At 40.4% G+C, this 23,828-nt stretch overlaps 3 protein-coding genes across 8 annotated transcripts in view; 2 read left to right on the top strand and 1 right to left on the bottom strand.

Annotated features, from left to right (window-relative positions):
- LOC118417335 (hydroxyproline dehydrogenase-like) overlaps positions 1 to 8,763 on the top strand; it is a 31,014-nt gene extending 22,251 nt beyond the window's left edge. For all 5 annotated transcript variants that reach the window (XM_035822875.1, XM_035822877.1, XM_035822874.1 and 2 more), the window contains 10 exons: positions 1,244 to 1,395; positions 2,332 to 2,528; positions 2,806 to 2,941; positions 3,546 to 3,635; positions 4,588 to 4,668; positions 5,197 to 5,343; positions 5,940 to 6,059; positions 6,595 to 6,755; positions 7,432 to 7,520; positions 7,855 to 8,763. In XM_035822875.1, coding sequence (XP_035678768.1) covers positions 1,244 to 1,395; positions 2,332 to 2,528; positions 2,806 to 2,941; positions 3,546 to 3,635; positions 4,588 to 4,668; positions 5,197 to 5,343; positions 5,940 to 6,059; positions 6,595 to 6,755; positions 7,432 to 7,520; positions 7,855 to 8,039 — 1,358 coding nt within the window. In that variant the 3' untranslated portion in view covers positions 8,040 to 8,763. The remainder of the gene's footprint in view (positions 1 to 1,243; positions 1,396 to 2,331; positions 2,529 to 2,805; positions 2,942 to 3,545; positions 3,636 to 4,587; positions 4,669 to 5,196; positions 5,344 to 5,939; positions 6,060 to 6,594; positions 6,756 to 7,431; positions 7,521 to 7,854) is intronic.
- Positions 8,764 to 8,817: 54 nt separating this feature from the next.
- Positions 8,818 to 23,780, bottom strand: LOC118417338 (magnesium-dependent phosphatase 1-like). Of its 2 annotated transcripts, XM_035822882.1 has the most exons (6): positions 23,467 to 23,780; positions 20,746 to 20,806; positions 12,744 to 12,854; positions 11,717 to 11,824; positions 11,202 to 11,287; positions 8,818 to 9,938 (listed from the first exon to the last, which is right to left on the bottom strand). In XM_035822882.1, exons 1-6 carry the CDS (start codon positions 23,651 to 23,653, stop codon positions 9,853 to 9,855), a joined length of 639 nt encoding a protein of 212 aa, XP_035678775.1. In that variant the 5' UTR covers positions 23,654 to 23,780; the 3' UTR covers positions 8,818 to 9,852. The 2 variants fall into 2 exon arrangements, with proteins under 2 accessions (XP_035678775.1, XP_035678776.1); XM_035822883.1 differs by lacking the exon at positions 8,818 to 9,938 and having other exon boundaries at positions 11,194 to 11,287; positions 20,746 to 20,808; positions 23,469 to 23,780.
- On the top strand, positions 13,410 to 19,261 carry LOC118417336. Its single transcript, XM_035822880.1, has 4 exons — positions 13,410 to 15,269; positions 15,968 to 16,085; positions 16,816 to 16,910; positions 17,971 to 19,261. Exons 1-4 carry the CDS (start codon positions 14,979 to 14,981, stop codon positions 18,745 to 18,747), a joined length of 1,281 nt encoding a protein of 426 aa, XP_035678773.1. The 5' UTR covers positions 13,410 to 14,978; the 3' UTR covers positions 18,748 to 19,261.
- Positions 23,781 to 23,828: the final 48 nt, after the last annotated feature.

Below are 23,828 nucleotides of genomic sequence, written 5' to 3' on the forward strand. Positions count from 1 at the left end.
ATTGACATATACCCAAGCAGAGGTAAGGCTCCGGCTGTTTTTTTTTTTTTTACTTTTTCTTAGTCGTTTTTATCTGGCTTTCTATTTTGTCATTTTTCTTGGAGTACGCCAGGCAGGTTTTGACACAGCAAGATAAAATAAAAAAATAGAAAGCCCGATAAAAACGACTAAAAAACGTTAAAAAACAGCCGGAGCGACTGCCGTCAGAGGTTAGGTTTTGACACAGCAAGATAAAATAAAAAAATAGAAAGCCCGATAAAAACGACTAAAAAAACGTTAAAAAATAGCCGGAGCCTAACCTCTGCTTGGAGAGTATATTGATAGAGATCATAGCTCTGCCGATTAAGGAGAGCTACATCAAATATCAGATAAGAGTATCCGTGGTAAAAATAAGTTTCTGTAGGACTTGACCGAGCTACTAAATCAGTTAGTAGCCCTTACCTATACCATTGACTATCATAATTCCACCATGTGTCATAATACCGCCACCTAAAAAAAACGTTAGTATAGAGGTCTTCCCAAGATTGTCTTGAACACCGAATGTTAAATATCCTAAATGTAATACAATTCAGATATTTAGGTGTTAAAGACAATCTTGAGAAGGCCTCTAAAACAAGGTTTTCTGACGTGGCGGTATAATGGCACCTGGTGGAATTATGCTAATGTATGTTACCTCCGTAAACGGAGGTATTATTCAGATGTGTGCTACGTAAACTGCATACAACATAACTGAAGAAGCTATGGTCGACTTGTAATGACATGTGCATCTAGGTCTTGGGAAGACAAAAGTCAGGATCGATTTTGGGCCCCCTAGCGGCTTCTCTTTGTCACTGCAGCAGAACTTTCTTTCTACTTTCATCTGCCCTTGTTATTCTGTTGTCATGATTAAGATATTACATGGAGAATTGCGTATAGCTTAATTAATGCCACCACAAATCCACAAACGTCCAGAAATTTTACAACTGGTTCTAAAAGATACGCAGTTACAGTAAATAAATTATTCACCTAAACCTTCACTCATCTCATATCACCTATCCCATAGTCTGATGATTTTATACTGTTCCATCACAGAATATCTGCCAAAAAGTTTTCTGAGTGCAATGCCTGTTTATTCTCGGTTGTAAAATAGATTTTCTTAAAATATTTCCACCCTTCCCGTTTTTTGTTTTGTTTTTCTCCATGTTTCCCTGTGTGCAATGCCTGTTTATTCTCAGTTATAAAATCGATTTTCTTATGTTTCTAGCCCGCTATGACAACCAGCACGAACCCAGTCACGCTGTAGATTTTGGCGACTCGACCAAGGCGTTTGTGACCAAGACAACATGGGAGATCACCAGGGCCGTGCTGGTGTTACAGATGTGCACGTCTGACATGGTGGTCGACAACAGTCTCAAGGTATGGTCAACCCGATTGGTCAGAAAACGTGATGTGACGTAATGACGGGTCAAAGGTGTTTAAGTTGGTAGCGTCCCCCGCCTCGGTTCAATGAAGATCCTGATTTAGATAGTTTCCTCTACTACCCCACAAAAATACTTAAACATAAGGGTGGGTAAAGGTTGGGCCACCAACTGACCAGTCTAACGGGTGTGGACCTTTTAGCCTAGCGGTTAGTGTGTTGGGATCGTGAGCTAGCGGGTCCGGGTTCGAATCCCGGGAGCCAGGGGACTGTGATACTCGTCTCACGTGCTTGTGTTTCAAGTGGGTTGTTATCCACTGTATCTAGGGAACAGTATTGGAAGGCGGAGCCCAACCCTCTCCTTCCACCGCCATTCATCTCTCCAAAACGAAGTCATCTATTTCTATATCTGGATGGAGTGAGGAAATTCATGTGAAGTACACCAATGTCCAGGACACAACGTCTTACCAGCAATACCGGGATCGAACCAGTGACCTCTGAAACTCTACTCTTCCAGCCGAACCACTTGGCCTTTCGGCGCCACTTTAAGATTGAGTGAATAATCAGTGGATCTGTTCCATAAACTAACAATTCAATGTAGACAGTCAGTTTCAACAACTGATCATTTTTACTTGTACTGATGTGCGAAGCAGGTTCTAACAGAATTCTTGAGAATTCTGGCAGCATTCTGGAGAATTCTGGGAATACTGGGATCAGAATTCTGGCCCAGAACCAGAATTCTTGGAACCTAGCTGAACCAGAGTTTGCTTTGCTCCTAGAGATATCTAATTACCATCTACATATTGATTATTGATACAACACTTGCAAATGTTAACGTTAATTCATTTGATTAAGTTTTTATAAAAGATATAATCAAGGTTTGTCTGGGATAAACTGGCAGTCCAAAATTAACCCGGAGGGTGATTTATGTTTAGCTGATGGAGGTCGGCCGCCGGATTCTTGGCCAGACGCTGTTCGGTTATCTGATGAGAGCCACCTTCTACGGCCAGTTTGTTGGCGGGGACACACCGGACAAAATGGCGGCAACTTTCAGCAGACTGAGGGATGCCGGGATACATTCCATGCCCCTTCTGACGATTGAGGAAAACGTCGGGGACCGAGCACAAATCGAGTAAGTTATATATGTTCTAATTATCTGTATTTATTAGAAAATATGTTCATCTAATTAAAAAATCTCTATCTAATAACTACAGATAATTAGTAGATTTCAAGATGTGCGAATGTCAGTATACCGGCTAACTTCAACCTTCATCAGGTGCGAATAACCATCACTTACATCACGTGATCTTATGGTCTCGTGATACATCACGTGACCTGATGGACACGTGATACATCACGTGACCTTATGGACTCGTGATGTGACAGATTCTTCCCCCTGTCCTAATAAGGGAACGTTTCTATGACAACAACACGCAGTACTACGTGGACACCATCAGGAGTACGACCGACATCCTGGCTCAACACGGTGCGCATGCGCGACTCTTCCAGATGAGGCTGACGTCATTTATGCATGCCCAGCTGCTAGTGAGTTGATCGTTATATAATATTGAAAATTCTGTGTATTAAATGCATCTATTTTGTCTGTCATAGCAAAGTTATACTCGCTACTCGTAAGGCCATGTTAATTCCATTACATAAATGGCATAATCTGCAGCTACGAACCCCAAAACTGATGCAAGAATGTGAATAAAGGAGTTTAAAATGAGCAAAAAAGTTGCTTTTGCTTTATTATGAAATTCAAGTTTTCTGGAAGGTTGAACAAACATGGAATACCGAACAAAAATATAGATTATCATTCTACATTTTGTTATAGGCATATACTTCTTCTTCCGTTTGAATGAACTCGATTTTGTTGTTGCAATTTATGACATCTACTTGCTCCATTTGCAGCGGCTTTGTACGATTTACGGAATGGTCGAAAACGTTTAATTAAACGGCCGAAAAGTGATGTGCGCGCGGATGTCATCCATATCATCAAATCAACATGGCCTATGAAAATATCATCACTTTCCAAAATTTAGGATTCTTGACAAGTTGAATACCAATTTTTCGTAGTAGCACTTGGTATCCTAGAGCTCTTTTTCAACAAAACCTGAACATGGTATGTATATTTGTACTGCTACCACAGGTGACATTGAGCCAACATCTGATAGAACATCCCAGTTCAACAGAGTTGTCGGTTGAGCACCTGTCTACAGGACTGTGTAATGACAACAAGGTGAGTAATTGTATCATATTTCACAGAAATTTGAGATTTATGATTCTACGCATTGGGTCTAGAAGATACACAACGGCCACAAAGATTGCCTAACTCAGTAGTAGTAAAAGGTAAACATAAAGGTAGTCCCATTGTCGTTTTGAGTCCATAGGCTCAGTGGGTTAAGTTGTTATCCACTCTGTCTAGGGCATGGTTTGTTTGTTTGAACCTTTATTCATTCATGAAAGCTCAAATCGGCCAGCAGGCCGCTTTTCATCGAGGTCATGTGGCAAGAGTCAGACAAAGTATATGGTTTTGGAAGGTTCCTTCCGTCTCCTTCCACTGCCTTCTACCTCCCCAACCGAAATAACCTACCCAACAGGTCTACACTTGTGAGGCCACACACTTCGATGCCCTTCCTGAAACACTCCGACCGACATTTCCTTTGTTTACCTTGTGACCAGTTTTGGTAACTGCAATGTAGTGATGGTGTTGAAGCAGTCACCAACTCATTCGATTCATCTGAATTGCACCTCCTACGCAGGGACATCCAACAGCCAAACGGCCTGTCTGGATGTACTCTGCTCTTTCAATCGTCATTCTTAGTTCCTGTGGACGTCCCCCTCCCCCAAACAAGCTGTCAGCCAATCAGAGAATAGCCTTTCAGTTTTCAAAAGGGGTCTCGCGTATATAAGGGTGAGCTCATTAATATCTATAAGCAGGGCCGGTGGTCAGTAACTAAGAGTGACGGTTGAAAGAGCAGGGCACATCCAGACAGGCGGTATGGCTGTTGGATGTCCCTGCGTAGGAGGATGCTGAATTGATGATGTTTTCGTCATATTGCACCTAAAACATGGCCATTTTTAGTAACTATGAATTAACAGAGCAGTAGATTGTTAGGTTAAACCATTCGAATGTATTTTCTTTCAAGTATTACCCTTAACTAATTTTACTTCCGTTGTTTCTCTCCTAGACCTTCCACTTGTCCTTCCTGTCCAACGAAGACAATGAACATCTGAGGAACGCCCTCTTGCGGTTGCACGCGGTCTGTCAGGTACGTAAGTGGGGATAGTACTATTACCATCTATTCTTGCATTTAACTCCAGTCTTACTTACAAGTTACATTACTTTACTTAAGGTCTTGTACAGTTACAGGGACACAGCCCCCCTGTTACTATGGGCGGGTACCAGTACAAAACGTTTTTTCTTGTTGGACCGGTGCGGAAAAAACTTATAAGAACTCGCACTTAAAAGCCAAAACAATGTTACTAATCAACTCATATATACTTGATAACATGCACAAGTGTGAACGGAACCTAACGTTATGGTTAAGGTAGGTTCAACACGTGTGTACATGTTAAAGTCCGTATGAGGTCCGTATGGACGTCTTAGCCTCTACCAGGCTCGACAAATATGGACAGATAACATGCAGACGAGTTTAATAGCTGGGTCGCAAACCATACTTTGCAAACTGATTCCAAACTAACTCCGCTAGGCTAAGGCTTCCATACGGACCTTATACGGATTTGCATATATACACATGCGTGAACCCATCTTTACGTTGGTCACTTTTCTTCTGCAGCAAGCGGAGGCCTGTAACGTGCGCATGCTGGTTGACGCGGAGTACACGTCCATGAGACCGGCCATCACACGACTGGTGCTCGCCATGATGTACAAGTGTAACCGGACCCGTCCGCTCGTCTGGAACACATACCAGTGTTACCTCAAGGTAACGCTAGTTCTCCGCGAAGTAACCTATATTCGTTATTCTTTAAAAACATGCAAAGTTTTGACGGACAAGTAGCCACTCGCTCATTGGCTGAACCGATAATCGTCATTCTCTACATTTGTTGAACTACCAATTGTGATGGACAGTCAGATCGGTCTGTTGAAGCGATATATTAGAAAAAAACATCAATGATAAAAATTTTTCGACATTTACATAATCCATACGTACATACATGGTGACATTAAATGATTTTACAACATGTCACAAGTAAGTGATAGCCATCATTCAACTCAAATTAGGGACCTTATTTTCTTAAATATCTGTTAGATAAATTGATACATAGATTAAAGTTTCATGTTTTTTTAGTATTGGAAAACAATGGAGTTATAGAATTTCCCAATCAATTATGCAAATTTGCAGCATGATTCATATCCATCAATGTTCCTCTCTTTCCGAATTATAAATGCCATATGTTTGAATAGTCCTATCATGGAATGCATTAGATATTCCCATTTATGGTGGAACTTTTTTCATGATTTTGGATATGATTATCATCTAAGTACTAGTTTAATGGCCCGGCTGAATTTATGTTACAGAGCGCATACAACAGTGTAGTAGAGGATATGAAGCTTGCTCGGCAGCTTGGCTTCTGCTTCGGCATCAAGATCGTGCGGGGGGCGTACATGGAGCACGAGAGGGCTGTGGCGAGACAGCAGGTGGGTTAACGTTAGGGAGCTGTGTATCTTGTGCGTATGTCAAGTCCATATGCATATAATATGAGTTCCGTATTGACTTTTTTGGCTTATGCATCATGAATAGGTCACGTTTGCAGAGAAGTAACTTTGACCCATCGTTGTGCAACATAGATGGTTATTGAACCGAAAAAACTTTATCTAAGACAAGTAATGTCAATACGGAACTCATACGGCCTTGATATACGCACACATGTCTTGAGCCAGTGTCGCCGATTCACTAAAGGTTTCAAAAACAATGCGGACGGGGAAAATGACCCTGCTGTACCCAAAAAGCTAAGAAGGTATCTCACTGGACTGTGGCAAAGTGGGGTAAGAAATTGCGCCTACTTTACGAATTTGCACTAATTTTCTCTTGCGACAACAGACTTTGCGTATGAAGCCCGGAAATCTAAGTGTTGCCACTGAATAAACAAAACAACGATGTACCGTGATTAAAATGCATAAAAAGCATTTCCAGCGATAATATGATGTTCACTTACGATACTTGTCTTTCCAGGGATATGAAGATCCAATCCATTGTACGTACGACGACACCGGTTCCATGTATCATCGTGTGTTGGACGAAACGCTGCAGTTTGTCAAAGACAGCCAGGGGGAGCAGGTGGACGTCATCGTCGCCACTCACAATGAGGACACCATCAAACATGCAATCAGGAGGTAGTGGCATTGTTTAACAGGCACAACACATTGCGGAAATAGAGCAAACTGCTAGGGGGTGAGCCTACATTGTGTCTTCCTGACATGAAAAGCCATCTGACACTAAATAAATCCAATTTTAGCATGTCCAGGACAAAATAGATACAAAATTCGAACGTTCTGCTGCAGTACCAAGGATAGTTGTCAGGGACGAAAAATCGACCTTGGCCGTTGCCTTGTCGGTACTCATATTTCATATTTCATCACAATCTTAACAGAGGTTCTTTAATTATTGCTTACATGCGAGACACACGCACGCACGCACACTCACTCACTCACTCACACTCACTCATTCACTCACACTCACTCACTCACTCACTCACTCACTCACTCACTCACACTCACTCACTCACACTCACTCACTCACTCACTCACTCACTCACTCACTCACTCACTCACTCACACATACACACGCTTACACTTCGCGTAGAAGTAATGGTGATAGAGATGCACCGTACGAAATGTTTACACTTTTTGGATGGAAATGTGGAGGGGGGTTATTTCTAAAGACTTTGAAACTCTTCGGTTGGTAACAGCAGACACTATCAGTTTGGTCAGGATGTTGTTTTTCATTGATGACATGTTCTGTCTTTGTTATCAACTCCGTGATGATATCTCTGTGTACATGTCTCACCAGGATGCAGGAGTTGGGACTCCAGAAGAACGACAGGCGTATCTGCTTCGGTCAGCAATATGGGATGGCGGACCAGATCTCCTACCATCTCGGTAAGACCACCATAAAGATGAAAAGTCCCTCTGGCTACAAACTGTAAATTCATTTTATAGATGATATTTTTTGGCATCGCAAAGTTACCTCACTTGTCATTTCGACAATTCTTCTTTCTTTTCTACATCCAAGTATACCTATACTGACCAGCCCGCTTCAAATGTACTGTCCCGTATGATTTTGCCAGTGGAAGACGTATTATAAGCTCTTCAGTAAGCTAAAAACTGGATTGAGATCACTTTTCCTTTTTATGATTTTGCTACATCCGTCACACTTTCTCGCTAACGTTAGTCGCTTGACAAAGCAGTCTAGTCAATTATTCTTTTCACACAGCTGGAGCTGGTTATGCCGTATACAAGTCTGTCCCGGTGGGTCCGCTCCACACCACCATCGCCTACCTGAACCGGCGCGCTCAGGAGAACAGGACGGCACTGAGGGGGTTCCGCCAGGAGAACCGCCTGCTGTGGGCGGAGATGGGCCGCAGGGCGCGCCACCCGCTCTCCTGGTGGAAACATTGATGCTTACATGTACTGGGCACTCTCACTGCACTTGTGTCAAGCTTGCGTCACTGCGGGGTTTGTTCACTGCGTCACTGTGTTTTGTTATTTTCTCCGACTTCAAAATCTAGATATTGTGTAATACGCAAAAGTACGAATTAGAGGACGACAAAATGCACAAAAAATCGTTCCTTTTCTCTGAAATTCGTTGAGTATCTTTTGAACTCCGCAGTGACGCAAGCTTGACGCAAGTGCAGTGAGAGTGCACATCTAGTGTTGTGGGTAACTGCACTTGTGGCGCCGGTGCGGCACTGCGGGGTTCGTTCACTGCGGCACTGTTTTGTTATTTTCTCTAATATTTCATAATCTAAATATTGCGTGAGACGTAAAATTGTGACTTGGAAGACAAAAAAACACAAAACGGAAGAAAATGCGTACTTTATCTCTGAAATTCGTTTTCTACGAACCCCGCAGTACCGCACCGGTGCCCCAAGTGCAGTGAGAGTCCACCTTTAGCGTTGTGGTTAACTGCACTTGTGGGCCTTCCTCTTTGACCTGTGCATGTGCAGTTGGATCGGTGACTGGGCTTATTTTCCCCATCAAATAGCCTCAAAGCGTAACCATACATTGGTTCATACTGAGAAACAGATTCTTCTCATGAATTTCAGTCAATACTGCTACTATTATGTCCAAAATATGAATATATATGAATGTATATAGATAAACATGACATTACAAATGATCATTGTCTCAACGTTGCTTTGTGACGAGTCATTTATTAAACAACTATGACTGGTCGGCTATGAATATAATCCATTTTTATTGCTTCAATAGATACTAGATTTTTGACAGTTATACCAATCAAAAGATATTGTACACACACAATTCAAAAACTAAAATATTTCTTCCTTGATGTCAAATGTCATTTTCCACAGTGAAAACTTGCATTCATAATTATAACCTTATAGTAGCCCACTAGGGCCACACCAATTTTACCGGTACTTGTTGTTTCTTGGATTCCCGACCCTATTTTTTTCCGATTTGAAAAAAAAAAAAGGGACGCAGGGTCCACCTATATATAAATGTTGAAAGTTTAGGTTTTCCTGTCCGATCTCTCCTACCCCTGACTTTTTGAAAAGTTTTTTTTTTTGACAAACCGACCAATCTTTTTTTTCTGAACAATCCGAGAAACAAGAAATAAAATCGGTTTGGCCTGATAAGGATTAAAACCTGAAATGTCCCTGTTGCACAAGTGGTAATGCTATCTTGGCCATCTGAATCAAATTGTCTGGATCCGTGGGTTGGAGTTCAATCCCAGGGTTGGCTCAATACGAACATTTATGATAGAGCTTCAGGCATATGACTAAAGTATCAAACCTCTTTATGTAAAAGAACCCAAAACACTTGTCGAGAAGAGTAAGATGTGATGACAAGGTCTGCTTGGTTAAAACCATGTGCAAGGCTGACGTGCAGTTGCATGAATAACAGTGAGAATGAGATTTTACCTCAGGTCCCTATCTACAGATATCCTAGCATCTCAGTTCTTTTCATCTCATCCCGAGAGGGACATAAAATGGGGGTCCTGTGCCTGAGGATGTGCCTCGACCACGTTAATCAGCCTCATTGGGTACCTACTGCCTATGGCACTGGCTGCAAGTACACCCAATATATTATTATAATTATTATTTTTTATTTCAAACCCTGAAAATATACTGATGAATACTTTTGCCACTATGCAGCAATCAATACTCTTACTATTTCATGCAAACAATGCTAAAATATACCACTTTGATAAGTTTTGTGCGATAAAACTGTTTCGACTTCTGCAGGAAAATTATTTCCTTTCCCGAGCAAACTGCTCCAGCCCGTTCTTGAGGACCTGAGTGGTCAGTCCCCTGGACACTAGGATGGACAGCACACCTGGTGGGAACAATAAGAATGTATGTCTATGAAAAATTAGACATCCAGGTAATAAGATACTCCAAAAAAGCAATTACTCAAGCAACTGGATATGATTTTGAAACGGTCAGACGTTTCAGCTATATAGCATCCACTCCTTTTTTTGTGTCACTGACGAAAGATAGTGGATGCTACTGGCCTGAAAATGTTTCCAAAATCATATCCAGTTGCTTGAGTGACTGCTGTTTGACATTCACTAAAGGATGTACCGTATATTCTCGAATAAAGTACGCACTTTTTTAACTTTTCAAAATTGAAAAGGTGCTACAAGTTGTTGCCAAAGTTGGGGTGCGTACTTTATTTGAGGTTATTGCACAAAGAAATGGTAAAAAAAGCCTCAAATAAAGCAAGGTGGAGATACACTTCTAATAATGTTTCAAAACATACACATTGTTGCTGTCTTGTAGTTGTCTAAACATGAAACAAAGAAATTGTCTAAACATGATTTACATAAGAGTGGCATTTGCATAAATCCTTTTGAGTTAGTGACTTTGACTTGTACAACTGGTTTTTCCTGATTTCTTCTACCAGTTCTCAGTGATTTTTACAATTTGCAGTAGGCAATTCACAAGTTTATAGAGACAATGACAGTGTAAATGCAGGTTATTTCATGCAAAATAACCTGGGGAAAACATCATAAATTTGAATTTCTCCAGTTAAAGGTCTGTTCAAAATTGGTGTAGAAGGGGTGCGTACTTTATTTGAGTTTTTCCATTTTACCTTTCAGTCCCAAAGATCTGTCTAAGACTTGTCCAAATTCAGGGTTGCGTACTTTAATTGGGGTGCGTACTTTATTCGAGAATATACGGTAGTTGGATATTTCTTTAACTGATCAGTCAGTCAGTGAGTGAGTGAGTGAGTCCATCCGTCCGTCAGTGAGTGAGTCAGTCAGTGAGTCCGTCCGTCCATCCGTCCGTCAGTCAGTCAGTCATTCAGTCAGTCAATAAATCGATCAATGAATCCATCAATCATCTAGAATTACCCTTACAAAACTTGTATACATCACTTTTATCTAAAAAATGTTAGTATGGAACAACATGGGTTAAATAAAAAAGTGTTTGTGAAGATTAGGCATCAAGAATTTGATCATCTAAACAACTGGGCAATATTTTGAAATGCCATTTCAGATGCCAATCTGAGATCTTTCATCAGTGAAAGAAAATTAATGTTAGGCAGCATAAAACATGTAAAGGAATAAAATGCTAATTCATTTTGGTTACGTACCTATCCTGTTGAGGTCGTAGATATTCCTTTCCTCATCGTCAAAGAAAATCATCTTGGAGTACGGTACACCACTTTGTTCATGGAACCTATGGAAAAGGTATAATTGTGCTGCATCATAACACGAATGCATCTTTTGAGTTTTAAAGGCATAAATAATGTGAACTGCTAAGAGGTCCAAACGTACATCACTTCTTGAAGATATCTACTACCAGTAAGTCCACAGCACATCCAGGACAAAAAATAATCCCAAACTAGAACTTCTGCTGCAGTACTAAGGTTACACACCAGGTGGCTCAAATTTGAAATTGATTGTGTCTTTCTGATACCTCCCCACATGCCAAATATCATCACAATCCATCGAGCTGTTCTTAGGTTATGCTGACCAAAAATATTCAGAAGCACTAACAAGCAAGATGCGCACACAAGGAAAAATACCAAAACAATACCTATGATTTCTGAACAGTACATGTACATGTGTTACAAAATACATCTAAAAACATACATAAAAGAGTTACCTTTGAAAATGATGAGTTTTAGAGCCAGGATAAATCTCCTTGTATGTAAAATATTTGTCCCAGTCCAACAGTTTCAGAGCTGCCCTCATGTCTTTCGGGGCATCAGTTCTGTAACAGACATATACTGTCAAATTAGAATGCATTTTAAAAGTTTGCATTTTAAAAGTTTGCAAGTTTTCATTTTGCACTGATATGAGTATGCCACTAAAAACAACCACATTGCCTTCAGTATGACATCTAAGGGGTCAGGAAGGTTGAACAAATGACTTAAAAACAGCACATGGAATGCCACACAATAGATTCTTCATTTCTGTTCTTTCATATTTTAGTCTCTGGCTATGGAATGAACTTTGGCATTCTATGATGTATCCCTTTTCCATTTTGTTTGCAAACTATGGCATATATTTGCTCATTTTACACTACGGTACTTAGAAACAAAGAAAATGATGCTCGCACAGATGTCATCCATAGGGGTCGGTACCGGTACAGAGAATTCAGGTCCAGGTCCGGTTCAGGTCCAGAGGATCAGGTCCAGGTCCGGACCTGAACCTGGACCTGATTCAGTATGTGAGAACTTGTGAATGAACCATATTCAAAACAATGGTCCATTTCGCTACAAAAAAGTATGTTTTTTTTTATGCGGATATTTGACTAGTGTTCTAAAATCCTGCAAGACTAACTGCCTCTGTTTGATTGACTGCAAAACTTTGTAGAAATGAATATACGCTCTACTCTGCTTCGCTCTTGTTATTTTCGTTGACAGGTAAGCTTGTAAATTTCCACCAATTTTTTTCAGGTTCGTTTTTTCCAGACCGGTCCAATACTCTTAGTAAGAAAAACCGATGTACCGGTACCCACCCTTAGTCATCAATATAATCAAATCAACATGACCTATCAGAAAATCATCACCAAATACAGTAACTTTTGTTGGCACCCAACCTCATATTTACTAATAGAGTATTTGTCTGAACCTTCGCATTCATGGGATACATCAAAGTTAATGATTTGATTATGATTATGATGTCACCTGGAAGCCACAGCCATGGTGTACCCCTGTCTGCTCATCCAGTCCAGAATCTCAGGCACATCCTCATACCCCTGGAGAACATAGTCGTGCCTGTCCACCACTCTGCCAGCACTGGGGAGGGGGGCAGGGAGATAGATTACAACAACTTTATAGGATTTCACATTTCCGACCGTGTAGCGCAGCAGTGTGTTTGCCTCATGACCGAGAGGTCGCAGGTTCAAATCCGGCTGCCGTATTACCAATCTTGTACCCTTGGGAAAGGTACTTTGCACTTTCCTCACTTAACTCAGGTGAAAATGAGTACACGTGTACCTAGCTTCTGCTAGGGTTGTCCCTCTGATAGGACGTTAACTGGAGATCCCGTATATGGGGAGAGCCATACCACAGGCACATTAAAGAACCCCCACACGTGCAATGGAGCGGTGTGCGTTTGAACAAACCATTCTGTCTGGAGTTAGTGATTCACTAAAAATCACCAGGACCGAGGCCTGGTGAACCTTCGTGTCGTATTAGCCACACGGTGATTTACATCATTCACCATGCCCGGGAGAGGAGATAGGCGCCGCCAGGGGACTAAAATGCCTATTGATACAGCATAACATGTTACAGGCTATGGGACTACTACTAATACTACTACTACTACATAAATCTGATACAGTACATCATTAAAGAGATTCATTAGTGACTAATTTTTTCAAGGTAAACACGCGTACCTCCAAATTTTTTTATGGCTATCAGTCCATCTTTCTTGTGGGAGTTGCGAGAACTAGTTCAAGATCTTGCAATGATGGCTGGGAGCTGCCCGATTCCGATTTTCGTTTAGGTGAATCAGGCATATAATCAGGAATCATTGTGCAACTTGTTTCTGCGCCATTTCTAACGACTCAATTTATGAAATAATGATGTAAATGTGCTAAAATAGTGTATTAGATGTCAATATTGTACAGATTGCCTTATCCAGATTATTTCCACTTACAACGATCTAATATTGCTTAGGTTGTTTTTATCTAATATATTTAAAAATCCAATTGACAACACACAACAAAACATGTATAATCTTTTCAGAATGAAATTATAACAATTCATTCACTGGATTATTTCTGGTTTTGCAAGGTACCCTTGAACAGAATATTTGAAAATAAAAATTTTAAAATTTTAGTCAAGAAAAGAGCAGGACTCTCTGAAATAGAAGTCTTCTAATGTTGACATAAATTTTTACTTCAGAGATGGGAGCAAAATTTGACTAGTTATTTGCAAGCTGTAGATATGTACATCAACTCTGTGAAGAAACTGGCTGCTCGGCTGAAGAACTGCCCAAGGCTACGGAGGATGGGGATGGATGGAGGAAGAGAGTCATGGCCATCCGTGCAACCAGCACGCCTGGATGATGATGATGATTTGCAAGCTGTAACGTAGTAGTCTGAGCCTGCATAACAATGATGAATAAATGACGGTTTCTCCAACAGTGCTGGTGAACAATTCTGTGTGAATTTCTGGAGCCGAGGTTCACAGCAAGTTATACCCAAAGAGGTTAAGAGTTTTATTAAGCCTCCTTGATATCCAAGGACAAGATAGCATTGCCCAATGAGGTTATATCACAAACCTCCTTGCATTGCCTTATTTAGGTTTTTATGTTCCTGTTTATGGAGTTGCACAAGGTGTTGCACATACCCGTGCAGTTATAACACCTTTTACCAGAGGTGTTAATTTCAGTGGGGTGAAATAAAGTGAATTTTCTAATTCTATTGTGTTCTAATAATGTGCAAAGTAAACACCTGAAATTTCACCCCATCCTTGCATAATTAGCACAGCATATATGATAACTGCTCAGAGTTTAACCCCTTCCGAAGAAACATAAACGGGCTGAAAACAATCAGAGTACCAAGTTTAACCACATTTTCACTAACATTAACCCATTATATGCCTGTTATTGTTAAGTCATTTACTGGTCGGGAGATGGTTTAGGACATGTTGGGGAAATGTTCGGCGCTAAAAGATAGGCGTGCCCAGCTCACTGGTCAGACCATAGTGAGAAGTACATGGTCAGACTGCTGCAGACTACTGATCAAAACTGGTCTGACTGGTCCCGACTATGCTCCTTGTAGTCTACAACCTGAGTCGGCCAGGGGGGCGGCTGGTGTTCGGGAGCTAAATTTTGCTACGTATATATAACCAGGGGCTTTATTGGCCGTTCGGTTCAAAAATAGTTTGTAGGAAAGCAGGAAGGTATATGTAATGGCATCGTTGCGCCATGTGCGCTGTAAGAACAAGTTCCAAGCGGATCCTGGCCGTTCTCTTCCGTATTTGCGAACAACCTTGTACGACTTTGAGAATTCGGAACTGCGCCAGTCTACTTCCCTCGACTCCGGGGAAGTCATCTCGGACCCGATCGGATTCTTGAGGGAAAATGGTGCTGATTTCTCTGTATACTGTGTTGACTTCGACAGGCGTCTACTTGCGCTGGTCAAAGTACAGGATGTAGCTAACTCAGGTGATGAAGTCAGGAAAGCTCCATTTTTCTTCCAGGTGAGTGCAAGAAACGCAATATGGCAAATGATTTACTGTATAATAGAGTTCCTAATCCCATGATATTGCCAAATGATTTTAACCTTAACATCTGGTGTATTGTGATTAAGTATACAAATAAAGTCCTCGTTTTATATCATTTGATCATCTACCCTTCCACTCAAATAACGGACGTATGCGATCTAGTAGACTATGATAGCATTTTCTGATAATTTGTGCAAATGAGGTCTTCATTTGCATAATTAATGTTTAAAGATGTTCACCTGTACATAATCTTCGACTGCCACAAGACAAACTTTGCCACAATGGAATTATAGCAATTCCTCATTAAGTACACATAACAGGTAACTTTTAGCACAAGTTGAAAGACTAACACAACTTTTGAAAGAAGTACGAATTTCTGACAGATCATCCAAAGTGCCACCACAAGTTGCCATATCAAGGTGCATTATAGCTTACGCTAGTTCACCTATATCCGCGGGTTAACCTATATCCGTTTTTAGAAACAAGTACGGTGGTTTCAAACTGTAATGTTTTTTGAAACTGTTGCAGTTTGAGATAATAACGGATGTAGGTTACCCCGATATTAAAGTATTGCAGTTTGATACAACGAATATAGGTTACCCCAACGATAAACGTCATAAAGAGAACTAGCGTTACTCTGATATAAAAGTTACACATGACTTCTGTCTTTCCAGGCCCAACGTGAAAACACAGAGGAACTCCTGACGATACCTTTCGATCTTCTACCTTCAATTGCAACATCACTTGAAGAAGCTGTGTCGACAGTCCGAAATGTATTATTACATCACGTTGGTAGGAACGATCTTACTTGTATAGCTGTAATTTAAAAAATTTAAAAATTGTAATTTAAAAAGAAAATTGTCTAAAAGCAGTAATTTGGCAAGGAAAATTTTACAATCAGTATATCTATCAACAGACACCGTAATTTTTTTAACAGTCGATGCACACAAATTTTGTTACCTGAAAATTGTAACTTCATTGCCAAAAATGCTTTTTCTTGTTTATCTTGTTTTGCTTCCTCACGGAAAATTTATCTTCCAGGAAGAAAATTATTCTGTCCCCAGGAAATCATTGATAGAAAAATGTGCTTGTCCATGGGGCAAGTAAATAGTTGCTTGTGAAGTTTTTGAGAAAATTTGAGATTTGTTTTCTTGTATTTCCAAAAATCCTTTTTCTTGTTTATCTTGTTTTGCTTCCTCACAGAAAATTTATCTTCCAGGAAGAAAAAAAAAATCTTGTATTTCTTAAGAGTTGAATCTGGTTAGAAAAAAAAACAGAATTTCTAGAATTTTTTTCTTGCATAATAAGAAAAAATAAGAAGATTTTGCTTAAATGTCTAGAAATTGTTTAATTTGTAGTTTCTTCTTTTGCTTGAATTTTATTCTACATTTTCTTCCAGCAAGAATATTTTTCTTCATATAAGAATTGTCCATATTGGGGTAAGAAAAATGAGAAAAAATCATTTTTAGTAGTGTTGTAAACATGATAAACATGATGTTATAAACCGTTTACTGTTTAACAGGTCGGTGTGGTTCCACCCTTTTGTGCAAAGCAATGGACTCAACAGCAGAGGTACAGGCAGTGTCTGAACCCGATGTCTATATCTCTGTTTATGAGGTAAATATCAATGATTGTTAAACTTTGAAAACCTTTATTGCTCAATTTTGCAAATCTGGCAAAATTGAGCAATAAAGGTTTTCAAACAGACTGGGCTAAGTTCTTAACAGATAAAAAATGAAACTATGGCTAAGGCCTTTCTGAAAATCAGGGCTCAAAAGGCTTGTTCAGACTTCCGAGTGCGCACGACGTGTGGTCATTTGGTTTAAAAACTGCATAGGCGCCAAAATATATACAAAATGTATTTGTTGTTGGTAAACAATAGCCAAACATATAAATATATATATGTGTGTGTGTGTGTGTGTGTGTGTTAAATAGATTCAAAGTAATGTTTGCCATAAAGAATTGAATTAGGTCATATTTGGACATTCCCTATGCACCTTCATACCAAACTTCAGGACATTTGATTTTGATACAATGGCCTAGGAACCCAAAGTATATGTCTCTTGGCTAAAATGGTCTAAAATCCCAGAATAAGTTTTGAAGCAATGTATGCCAAAATTGTTGGTGGATTCCTGCTGTGAGCACATGTCCAGGGCACCTCTGTACCAAATTTCAGGTCATTGGGCTGTGATACAAGGGAACAGGGGCCCAAATTATACATTTTTCTGTTTAAAAATTAAAAAGAAACTAAACTAAACAAACTCAATATCAAAACAATTTGATAAATGTCTGGGAGTATTTGCCCACCCCACTCTAATACCGAATTTGAAAATTTGAATGAAAAAAGTTGAATACATTTGAAGATTTGACAAGAAAAGGAGTATTACGAGACATGACAAAAGATATATTTCCCTCCATACTGCAGTATGGAGTGAAATATAAATATAATAGATATTGTAACTCACTTTGTCTTCACGGTACCAAACTTTCACGGTCTGAGAAAATTTAACTTGTTCTCGGAACTAAATGTTCACTGTCGCGGCAAGTGCACATAAAAAAAAGTCTGAATTATTTGTTATCAGTAATGATAAGTTCACGTTACAGTCGTCACCGTGAAAACCATGAACATATTAGTACATTGAAAAAATCATGAGTTATAGTAAATTATTTCCTCCAGTTTCTTCAACGCCACGACTTTAACCTGACCCCTGCGGCAGAGGATGAAGTCATCATGGTCCTGAAGTGCAGTACCATCCTACTCAACTTCTACTTCATCAAAAACGATCCCTCAAGACAAGTCATCTGCTACAAACCCAGAAGCTGTGCGCTGTTCTACGCCGATCTCTTACAAAGGGCTGTTCCAAGTGCTAAGACCATATTCCTGTATAGAAACCTGCCTGGATTCTTTGACTCTTGGGCAAGTGTGCTGTTCAGTGGAAGCTACTGGCGATATTATATCTCAACAGCCTTGAAAATCGATGTATTCTATCATATTCCAAAGTATATCCGTATGGAGCAATCATTGAAGTTCTTCACTGATAACCATCGCTTAGTGAAGTATCCAGCTGCTAGGGGTGTACCTTTCTTTCTGGTAACATCGTGGGTTCTGCGTATGCAGAAAGCTTATGACCTGATCAACGACGACCAGGCAGGCTTCTTCCATGCACTTGTGACGTACAAAGAGTTAGTGACGCACAAGGAACGGGCCGTTCTTAAAGTGCTGAAAGAAATTGGCGTTGACGTTTCTCCTGAAGAAATCGTCAAGATCAAGAAAGCGTTTGGTAAAGATAGTCAGGAAGGTGCAAGTATTCAGAGTGTGAGGAGAAAGGGGGATACGTCAAAGAATACTTGGGTTGGAAACTGGGAAAGGAAGCTGGTCTCTTCAGTGATAGAGTATTTTTCTGGTGATGTGGATGGTCCAGAATTTGTTCTGAAAAAAAAAACACGACGGTGAAGTCTAGTTTGTCTTAACAGCAAATTGGTGGCAAGATGAGAGCGAGGTAGTCTTAAGATTACTAAGGTTTTAGGGCTGGTACAATATTCTAGATTGTCGGTGCATCATTGTTATGAGGATTCTAAAGATTTTGATGAACTTATATTACTTTTTATCGAGATATGTATTGTCCACTGTTATTCAACAACTTCAAAGCATCATGTATGCAATTGACCAAAGTTGCTGTTAGTATATGATCTATAGTTTGCAAATTTAGTACATCTATTTTGATATTTTATATCATCGGGTTTTAAGTACTACTCGGCATGCACTTGATCATACTTGATAGAACTAGAGGTGATACTTGCTAGGTACCCAGGACTGCTGTTTTGGAAGTGAAACTAGTTGGATTGTTGTAAAAGTGGCACCAATATGGAAGCCATGATTGTAGTTACCAGCTTTGTCAGTGATAGCAGTCTTGTGCTACTTTTACTATGTCTTAAATACAGGAATAGAGGTCTTGTTGGCTGCGTTACCATGTTTTGTCCCGTTAATTTCTCTTACAACGATTATGGAGTCTACTTTTGAAAATGGAGCCATCTTGTTTTTTTTGTACCCATCTTGTTTTTTTTACATATCTCACTATTTTTGCAGTCTGAAGAGGATGCCATCCATAAAATTTACTTGCTGTGGCCTAACTAAATTTTTTAAATATTTGACTTTTTACAAACAGCTAATTTTACACCATACCAATTGAGAAGCCATGCACAAGAGGGCGCAAAATTGAACTTATCTATTTTTGTCTTCTAGGAACAGTAGATAGATATGTATTATATATTATCTGTCCTGATCTAGTTGAGAAATTCCCTTCAGCCATGCTTAGACTGATTTTCAAAAGCAAGGGACAATGGACACCATGAATCTTATGAAGCAAACATAGCATGGTGGTCATCAGAGGTGAAAGAAAAGCCACTGTTACTCAAAAATCAGCATTACGGACCAATTTGTAAGTGTAAATAATTTATAACACTGTCAACAAGTCCAGATAACATCAACAAGTCAAGATAGCATCAACAAAGTGGAAACATGACGTTAACTGTAGCAGTGGATAAATGATGAATCTGAGTAGTACAATGAAATTAATTCTACAGAGAAACTCAAAGGGAGTCCTAGCTACTTACCCCTACTCAGCAAGGATGCGGGGTGAGGGGCAGAAGATCCACGCAAGTGTCAACTCTCGCGAGAACTAGGTCATTTTGTGAGCAAGATGGACTGATAGCCTTAAAAAATTTGGAGGTATGTGTTTAAAACCTTTAAAAAGTAGTCACTGCTTCTAGTCAATTCTATCAACTGATACAGTAAAAGAATATCCCCGTGGTGCAAACGATAAAACAACCCCCGCAGCTTGGTCATGTGGATAAAATTCTGTGGATCCGTGGTTTGATCCTGGGGTCGGCCCCAGCTTGGACATGTTGTATGGGATTGCATTTGTCATTTTGGATGGTAAGGTAAAGCCGGTGTATGATGAAACTTCTGGTGTAAGCCTCAAGCATCAAACCTCCGCAAAAAACAATCTGCGCAAAACAAACTCAACAATATAAAAAATTATAATATAACTACTGTTACAGTAGAAACTTTAGGCAACATTTTTGCAAAATGTTTTCCCTCTAGCCTTGTGTCAAGACACTCGCATGTAATACTATACCATTAGACTCCCCCCAAAGTAGTGAAAAAAGAATTGGGGCTATGAATGGGGGCATCTGAGTAGCCTGGCTTGATAGCCAGCCCAGGTAGACAGCCAAGCCTTTTCCATAAACCTTTTCTGCTAGAAGGAAGAAAGAAAAAGAACACACCAGCAAAAACAATCATGTTTTGCCCTTTAAGAAAACATAATTATTGGGATGAGTAGCGACTAGCGGTGATCCAGTATGATTTTCTAAACATGTAAGTCATAGCAAAGCCGCATTGAAGCTGAAGTACTACGATATGCGCTAAATATTCCAAGTAAGGAAAACTGACCTTGTCTTCTTGAATGGAGGGCTGACATGTGTGTCTACCCAGAAGGGCCACAGGGTAAAGTCTGTTGGAAGATGAGATACATGGAACTGCTAATGCTAATTCACCTTTATCCATTGTACTTGTGAACAGGGTATTTCGGGATATCAAGTCGAAGGAAGGTGATTTCAGACTACAAATATTTTGAAAATATTACAATTTGAAACCAACGTCCGTCATCTTGATATCCCTTCATACCCTGTGTTCAATACAACGTCCGTCATCTTGATATCCCTTCATACCCTGTGTTCAATACAATGGATATGTTGTAGCCCACGGATAAAGGTGAACTGATGTTATGTCTAGTCAAATGGCAAACAATTATGTCTGAGTCTAGATAAGAAAGTTCTAACAATGTTATACAGTGTTTAACAGTAACCTAGTCATTATGTAATACTTATGAACAATGACATTTTTAGAAAATCCTGAAAAGTTTGTTGGAGAACTTCACAAGTGGCATCAGATGATGATCAATAGCATAATGGTAGGGTGTTTGGCTCAGGGCTCTGGGTTCGAATCCCCACAATGCTCCGATGTTGTGTCCCTGGGAAAGTCTTTACAACAAATTCCGCACTTCATTCAGGTGAAAATGAGTTCCTAGGTTTGGCTAGGGACATCCCTCAGATAGCACGTTAAATAAATGGAGGTCCTATGTTAGAGAGCCACACCTCGAGCACGTTAAAGAACCCACCACACTTATCGTAAGGAATAAGTCCATTTAACGTAACCTCGAAGCAGATCCAGGGTGATGTAATATACTGTAAATGCATGTAAGTTCACAGTGGTTTTAATTTCGCGGTAGCATCATGCACTGTAGTCTCTTACTGTTAGTAATGATAATAATAATAATATCGGGTGTATTTTGCAGCCATGTTAAGGAAAAATATTTGAGGTGGTTTGAAATTCGCGGTGAAGCGGCCGCACCGATAACCGCGAACATTAAACCACACGAGAGATTCTGCATTTGCATTACAGTATCAAACCCACCTTTGGCCGGCTATACTCCATGGCCAGCTTTGATATTATCTTATGGCACCGTAGGATCTGCTTGGAGATTACATCCAACGTACTGTGTGAATGGATCAAATAAATCTGCCAGGATATGCAGCTTGTACACATAAGTACAAACCTGGTGTATTACGCCATCAGTTGGATTACTTGATTTGCAATACAAACAACAGACAGAGAAACAGACAGACATACCAACGTCAAGGTAGCAGAACACAGTATTAGTGGGCGAACCCCGGGGAGTATGACGCGGGTACATAAAATAGTACGGATAAACTTGTTGAAGGAGAGGTAAAAAGCCTTATTTGAGGGGCAGCCAGATATAACCTGTGCTACGTGGTCACGGAAGGTGTCGACTCTGAGACTGCATGGTTTGGATTGTGAAAGTTTTCTATTTTGTGTATAAATGCGCTCCATTACGCAACTGCCTTTCTAGCGTGAGCCGGCTGCAGTTCTGTGACCTCCGCAGAGGGGCATTTCAAAGAGGGCGTGAGAAGACGATACGCCGACAGTATTTTTTTGTTTTTTAATATATTGTGGCTTGTACCTTCAACTCAAACATATCCGATTTTGGTATTCCAAAAGTGCACCCTACTATATTTTTCATTGCGTCGAAGCTAGTCACCTTGAGGCCCTTAACTATAGAAATCCCCATAGGCCGAAAACTGTGTTCTGCTACCTTCAACCGCAACGGGTATTGGCCAAAAACTGACAAAAGCGTTATATTTGGGCAAAGTTGCTTGGTATGTCAGGTCCTGGCGTAGACTCCCTTGAAATAAGCCTGTTTGTTCTACCGTCAGACGGCCGTTGCCATGGCAACGGCCACTTTGGGCCTTTCCTTATGCTTAACTATGGGACTTAGTGTGAAAGCGCCTTTGGCCCGAAACCCGCACCCCCCCCCCCTTTTTCTGCGGCAACTAACCTTGAATCTAACCCTAAATCACTCCTAACGTAACAACAGACACAGATTGTCTCCGTTTTAATGAAAAGAGCAGCCAGAATAGTGAATTTGATCAGATAATGAGACCACTAAATGGCCCGTTCTATAAGCCCTGTACGGGGCCTACCTAGTGGCAGGTGCCAAAGTACAAAGTTGCCGAAATCTCAGCAACCCCTTGAAAGTGGGGAAAGTTAATTGGCAGAAGTTTACATCTTTACTAGTTTTGTTGTCTGAACGAAAAAAATTCCAAGGTCAAGTTCGTTCAAGGTAGCAGAACACAGTATTAGTGGGCGAACCCCGGGGAGTATGACGCGGGTACATAAAATAGTACGGATAAACTTGTTGAAGGAGAGGTAAAAAGCCTTATTTGAGGGGCAGCCAGATATAACCTGTGCTACGTGGTCACGGAAGGTGTCGACTCTGAGACTGCATGGTTTGGATTGTGAAAGTTTTCTATTTTGTGTATAAATGCGCTCCATTACGCAACTGCCTTTCTAGCGTGAGCCGGCTGCAGTTCTGTGACCTCCGCAGAGGGGCATTTCAAAGAGGGCGTGAGAAGACGATACGCCGACAGTATTTTTTTGTTTTTTAATATATTGTGGCTTGTACCTTCAACTCAAACATATCCGATTTTGGTATTCCAAAAGTGCACCCTACTATATTTTTCATTGCGTCGAAGCTAGTCACCTTGAGGCCCTTAACTATAGAAATCCCCATAGGCCGAAAACTGTGTTCTGCTACCTCAAACACGACCAACTCAGGCCGCGGGGTGGGAGGGGGGTAGCTGTCCATCGGTCCTCCCCTGTTCTCTTCCCGTTTACTTTGACAACTGGCGTCTTCTTTGTGACAATATAATTCTGCTGCAAAGCATGTACCCACACTCACAACCACAGCTAGTCCTCGATAGAAAGATGTTAATGTCATCTACACACGAGAGAAAGTTTATCATCAGGGAGCCCGGCATAAAGAAAATGAACTTTTTTCGGCCATATTGGACGAGCGCACCTTTTCGAAGGGGTGTACTTTTTTGGCAACGCCTCAGGAGCGAGCCAAATGTTCTATTATTGTGTTCAGTCAGCAAGAATTCTAGGTATGTGTT

Source organism: Branchiostoma floridae, chromosome 6, assembly GCF_000003815.2.
Source record: "Branchiostoma floridae strain S238N-H82 chromosome 6, Bfl_VNyyK, whole genome shotgun sequence".
NCBI lineage: Eukaryota > Metazoa > Chordata > Leptocardii > Amphioxiformes > Branchiostomatidae > Branchiostoma > Branchiostoma floridae.